The sequence below is a fragment of the Neopsephotus bourkii genome, unplaced genomic scaffold, assembly GCF_033783945.1.
Source record: "Neopsephotus bourkii isolate Nb327-2 ecotype Australia unplaced genomic scaffold, CSIRO-AGI_Nbou_v1 NB_1471, whole genome shotgun sequence".
NCBI classification, from domain to species: Eukaryota; Metazoa; Chordata; class Aves; order Psittaciformes; family Psittacidae; genus Neopsephotus; species Neopsephotus bourkii.
The window spans coordinates 325,209-331,665 of NW_026901947.1; the positions used below are offsets into that span (position 1 = coordinate 325,209).

Below are 6,457 nucleotides of genomic sequence, written 5' to 3' on the forward strand. Positions count from 1 at the left end.
ACCAAGGACTTTCTGAGTCTCATGCTCTGCCAGGGAAGAGGGGAAGCCAAGAGGAGGCAGAGACAGGACACCTGCCCCAAACTAACCAAAGAGGTATTCCATACCACAGCATGTCATGCCCAGTAAGGAAACCAGGGGCAGTTACCCAGAAGGGCTAGATCACTGCTCAGGACGGGGTGGGTATAGGTCGATGTGCGGTGAGCAGCTGTATTCCCTTGGTATTTCCCTTATCATTATTATCATTGGTGGCAGCAGCAGTGATTTGTGTTATACCTCAGTTACTGGACTGCTCTTGTCTCAACCCATGGGAGTTACATTCTTTTGATTCTCCTCCCCATCCCTCTGGGAGCAGGGGGAGGAAGGGGGGCAGTAAGCCAGTGGCTGCGTGGTTTTGAGTTACTAGCTGGGTTTAAACCACGACAAGAACTCTCCAAAGTGGGATGTGCAAGACAATCCATTGGAGTGCATGAAGAAATTGGGTTTGGTACCATTAGTAATAATAAACAAATAAATAAATAATAAAATAATAAAAAAAATAGTGCCTGTTTAACCTTAAATCCTTTTTTAACTTTTATTTTTGTGTATGCTTTATAACAGTCAGATTAGCACAGTATCATATGTATATAATTCAGAAATAAAAATATATTGGGGATGAGTGCTCAGAAATCTGTAACTGATGGGGTATGCAATCAAAAAAGGTGCAGACCACTGCCTTAGATCATTCTTCTAGGTCTTCTACAGGAAACTAAGACAGGCCTCACCCTAGAAAGTCTGCACTCCAAGATCACAGTACATGTCAGCAAAAATGAAGTGGCATTTTGTCTCAATTTGGGAGAAAAAGGGAAAAGTTAGCCCTTCACTACAGGGCTAGTATGCTACTATGCATTTTTCCTTCTAATTCTTACGGGTTACTCCTCATCACCTGTGATCCATTGAGATATAACCATTTCCACACATCTCCAACACTGAAAATCACAGAATGGTTTGGGTTGAAAAGGATCTTAAAGCTCATCCACTTCCAGCCCCTGCCACATGCAGGGAATACTTTCCTAGACCAGGCTGCTCCAACCCACATCCAACCTGGGCTTGAACACTGCCAGGGATGGGGCAGCCACAGCTTCCTTGGGCAACCTGTGCCAGGATCCCACCACTTTCATAGTGAAGAATTTCTTCCTCATGTCTAATCTCAGTCTTTCCTCTGTCAGGTTAAAGCCATTCCCCCTTGCCCCATCACTACCTGCCTTTGTAAAAAGCCAACCTCCAGGTTTCTTGTAGCACCTTTAGGCACTGGAAGCTGCTCTAAGGTCTCCCTGGAGCCTTCTCTTTTCAAGGCTGAACCAGCCCAGCTCTCTCATCCTGTCTCCAGCGCAGAGGTGATCCAGCCCTCATCTGGACTTGCTCAAGCAGGTTTATGTCCCTCTTGTGATGGGGGCCCAAGAACTGCACCTAGTATTCCAAGTAAGGTCTCACAAGAGCACACTAAAGGGGTAGAATCACATCCTTCGACCTGCTGGTCACTCTCTTTTTGATGCAGCCCAGCATGCTGTTGGTTTCTGGGTTGCAAGTGCACACTGCCCAGTCATGTGGAGCTTCTTGTCATCCAACACTCCCAAGTCCTTCTCCTCAGGCTGCTCTTCATCCATTCTTCACCCACCTTGTATTTGTGCTTGGGATTGCCCCAACCCAAGGAAAAATATTCTCTTCCTTCATACCTGCCTCTGCAAATTCCCTGGCACCTCAAATGCTCTCTCACAGCACCTTCCACCTTTCTGTATTTCTGTACATCACCTCCATTTCCTACACCCTATCCTCCATCACTGAACACGAAATATTCCAACAAAGATTAAGTATTGAAGGTGCTTGCTGTAACTTGAAACAGTGTCATATTTCATCATCCTTTCATTGCCAGGTAATTCCACCTAATCAACTCTGGCAAGAACCATTTAATAAAGTACAACCAAATTAACATCAGAAGTCTTAGAGCACCACTCATTCCAAAGAAAAAGCCAACAAAAACAGAATGCAAGAATACAGCTGAGCAGGATTCAGTGGAGAAGGACTCTTCATCAGGGACTCTAGCTATAGACAAGGGGTTTAAGCTTGAACAGGCAAAGTTCAAGTTAGATATAAGGGAGAAGTTATTTACTGTGAGGGTGGTGAGGTACGAGCACAGGTTGCAGAGAGAAGTGGTAAATGTTCCATCCTTGGCAGTGTTCAAGACCAGGCTGCACAGAGCCTTGGGGCAACATAGTCTAGTGTGAGGCATCCCTAGCTGTGGCCGCGGGTTGGAACTAGATGATCTTGAGGAACTTTCCAACCCAAACCATTCTATGATTCTATGATATGAACTGGAAATGACACACTGGCATTCTTCCCCTATATAAACTGGACAAAATATAACCAAACCCTCATGAGAACAGGGTCTAAGGATTGCAACTATTTCCACTGTCCCTCAGGTCGGGGAAAACCACCTGACAAATACCCCCACCTGCTCCTGCAACATCTGATGTTGTCTAATTTCTACAGCAAACTCAAAATATAATAATCCCCCCCCCCAAACTAGAAATCACAACCACTGCATGAATAACTGAAAAATAGCATTTACACATTTGTTTGTAAATATCAACACGCTGAAGAGAAATAGACTGGGAAATGTAAAAACTGAAACTGACAGATGATCCCAGAAATATTCTGTGAGATATCTGCAGAGAGGATAAACTCTTCCACACAAGGCTGTAAATGTGATAGTGAAAAGAAAAGGAAAAAGAAAAAAAAATACATAAAGTAGACTGACACATTAAAAATATTTCCAATAAAAAAGGAAAACATGTATTAACTCATACGTACAAATAGAAAAAGAACATGAAATAAATCGAAAAGGATAGGCAGAGAGACCTGAAAATAAAAACAAAGAAAGGTAACGAACAAAACAGACAAAAAGGAAATCCTGAAAGGCATCCCAAAATCCACATCTTCACATCCCCTGCTGAGCCATAACAGCACAGTGTCTTGGGACCCCTCTGCACCCCAAAAGCATTCATGGGAAAGAAGCAGCTCCCCCTTCCCTTCCTTAGAGCAGGGCAACCCCCTGCTCAGACTTTGACAAGCACAGAAAAAAAAAAGGCCTAAGGAAAAACTAAACAGAAAGCAAAACCGAAAATGGAACTAGGGAAATCCTGTCTAGAGGATGCTGATGATGAATGGAAAGTGGTACCATATATAAAGCTGCCACCCAGCAGAACCCCCAGCACAGTGCCCACTTGCACCACCGCCGAGTCGACACACAGCACGCTCCTGCCCAGCGCCCCGCAGGCAGCACCCACAGCCCCACCATGCCTGCGCCCGCAACCCCACAGCCCCGCCTGGGGCGCGGCGCCCCGGCGCTCCTGTTCCTCCTGACGGCTCTCGCCACCGGCCTCGCCTGCCACCACCGGCCTGCCAGCGATGACACCTTCCCCTGGCGCAGCCTCCAGCTCCTCCAGGCCATGGCTCCCAGCCCCACACCGCCCTGCCACCACCAGCAGGCGCCCCTCTTCCCCGACACCCTCCTGCACATCAGCCACCCGCAGCAAGCCGCCGCCACCGCCCTCCGCATCCTCCAGCACCTCTTCCACACCCTCAGCAGCCCCAGCATCCCCCAGCACTGGCACAACGAGCCACGGCACCAGCTCCTCAACAGCCTCAATCATTACATCGACCACCTGGAGCACTGCCGGTCAGGCAACGTCAGACGCTCTCGAAGCCGAGGACCCCAGAACTTGCTGCTCAAGATCAACAAATACATCCATGGCATCAAAGGCTACCTCCAAGCCCACAACTACAGCGCCTGCGCCTGGGACCACGTTCGCCTTGAGGCTCACTCCTTGTTCCAACACTTGGACAAACTCTTCCGGCGAATGAAGAGCTGATTTGCTCCTACCCTCTGCCAACCCCGGCACCAAATGCCTGTCCTCAGCCAACATCGGTGGCCACAGATGGAATGGGGGCAGATGCAGCCTGGGCTGGGATTGATCTGGGTTGCCAGAGCTCCTCCAGGCAGGCTCCTGCACTGAGAAGGAATGGGCATGACTACATTGAGGCTAAAGCTGGGCTGTGGGACAGCCGCACTGCTCATACTGCTGGGAAGGCAGGAGGGGATTGCTGTGCTGCACGCCTATGGACAACCTACAGATGAGGGGATGGGAGAGGGGTGATATTTATTACCTATGGAGATATCCAGCCTATCCAGGCTGTGACCTCCCCTGATGGAGGGGGAGGTCCCCATGGACAATGGGAGACTCTTGCAAAAATGAAAGAACTGTTATTTATATATTTATTTAGCTGGCCGCGGGTTATTTACTTATTTATTTATTTATTTATTCTTGCAAAAATGAAAGAACTGTTATTTATATATTTATTTAGCTGGCCGCGGGTTATTTATTTATTTATTTATTTATTTATTTATTTAATTGCTTATTTATTTATGTCCTTCTTGCAAATAAAGACTTCTTGTAAAAACAAAAAAGAAGGAAAAAGAGGTGGCCATCATGCATGTACCTGATAGGCAAAGACAGGGAATCTCCAGGCAGGCAGGGATGAATCTCCCTCCTGCAGCCCAGCCCACCAATACTTCCTGCCCTGACCAAAGGCTCCAAACAGCAACCTACTCTCAGTGACCCACCATGGTCCTTCAAGCCCATAGGCATCTCCTGCTGATGCCAGACTGGGAGCACATGCTTGCCCAGACGACATGATGCCTGCCCTGTGTGTACCTCCTCTCCCATCACCCACCCTCTTCCTTCCCAACCCTTTGCCCCTACTAGGACATGATAGTCCCTTCCCAGCAATGACCCTATCACAAACCACCCCACAGCAATGCCTAAGTACTGCTAGGTGCACCAAGCAGAGTAGCACGGGCAAGATGCACCTGAAAAAGGCATGGAGGGGACCCACCAAAGCCTGTGACATTTGGACAAGGAACAGCATACCAGCACTACAACCCCCCCACAAAAGCACAAATACAAGCTGGGGAGAGAACAGATTGAGAGCAGCCCTGAGAAGAAGGACATGGGGGTGCTGGTTGATGAGAAGCACAATAATGACCAACACGCTCAACAGGGGGAGTGTGTGCTTACAGCCCAGTAACTAATCCTATATGCTGGGCTGCATCAAAAGGAACATAACCAGCAGGTCAAGGGAGAGGATCTTGCCCCTTTGCTCTGCTCTCGTGTCAACCCCCTGCTGTCTTACATCCAGGTCTGGAGCAAAGACACAAGAGGGAAATGGAGCTGCTTGAGCGAGTCCAGAGGAGGCCACAGGCATTCCCTGACAGCTGGAGCAGCTCTGCTGTGGAGCTAGGCTGAGAGAGCTGGGCTTGTTCAGCCTGGAGAGGAGAAGGCTCCAAGGAGACCTTGGAGCAGCTTCCAGTGCCTAAGGTGCTACAAGAAACCTGGAGATGGGGTTTTTACTAAGGACTGTAGGGATGAAGGCAAATGGATTTAAACTGACAGAGCGGAGACTCAGATTAGACATGAGGACGAAATGCTTCACTGTAAGAGTGCTGGGACCCTGGCACAGGTTACCCAAGGAAGCTGTGGCTGTCCCATCCCTGCCAGTGTTCAAGGCCAGGTAAGAAGGGCTTGGAGGAAACTGGTCTAGTGGAAAATGTCCCATGGCAGGGATTGGAACTGATGAGCTTTAAGGTCCCTTTCAAAACTACACATTCTGTGATTCTATGGATACCAGAAAAGAGATCAGGGAGGTTGTGAGATGGCCATTCTTGGAGATATATGCAAAAGCATCACTGGAAAAGGCAATGGCAACCTCCTCTGATAAGACCTGTCCTCAGAACAACAATGCACTAAGGACCCTCCAGAGAAAAATACAGCACTGGAATAAAAATAAACCACCAAAAAGACATGTTGCATGGAGAGAGATGAAAACAAAACCAGAAACTGAGAAGTTGCAGTAGTAACAGGGATAACATAAAACAAATGCAAATCACCAAGAACACCTAGAAATTTGGAGAGAAAAACTTGTCTGAAGAGAGTATTTTGCTCCACACCACAAAAAAGACACAGTGCTCAAAACAAATTCCTCATGACCCAAAACAACAGAAAATAAATGAATCTATTCCTGGCTGCATCTTCACAATTGTTAAAAAAACGAATGTTAAGAAAAGATTTATAGTCCCACAAAGCCATGAGCTTCAAATTGGGAAAAGGAAGCAAAGGCATTATAGAAGCTTCATCAATACAGTTACAAGACTCAAGTGATGGACTGAGAATCATTTCCAAAAAGCACATCTGAACAGAGGGAGATCACACGATGGTACAGAAACACATCATTTAACAAACAACAGCAACAAAAAAAAAAACACAAGAAGGAATCAAATAAAAACAAAGATGACAAATGTACAATAAGTCAAGGCCCACAACCACTACTACAGCCCAACAAAAAGAAAAGGGACTTGAGNCAG

At 47.1% G+C, this 6,457-nt stretch overlaps 3 protein-coding genes across 3 annotated transcripts in view; 2 read left to right on the forward strand and 1 right to left on the reverse strand.

Moving 5' to 3' along the window:
* Positions 1–6,457, forward strand: part of NUDT2 (nudix hydrolase 2) — a 414,951-nt gene that overhangs the window by 165,970 nt on the left and 242,524 nt on the right. The gene's annotated exons all lie outside the window — the stretch shown is intronic.
* The window catches only part of UBAP2 (ubiquitin associated protein 2), a 101,197-nt gene that overhangs the window by 8,034 nt on the left and 86,706 nt on the right, over positions 1–6,457 (reverse strand). The window lies entirely within an intron of this gene.
* Positions 3,333–4,319, forward strand: LOC133220707 (interferon-like). The gene has a single exon (XM_061369000.1). It carries the CDS (start codon positions 3,333–3,335, stop codon positions 3,906–3,908), a length of 576 nt encoding a protein of 191 aa, XP_061224984.1. The 3' UTR covers positions 3,909–4,319.

Coding starts and splice junctions, on each gene's coding strand:
- LOC133220707 (XM_061369000.1), top strand. CDS start 3,333: ATGCCTGCGCCCGCAACCCCACAGCCCCGCCTGGGGCGCGGCGCCCCG.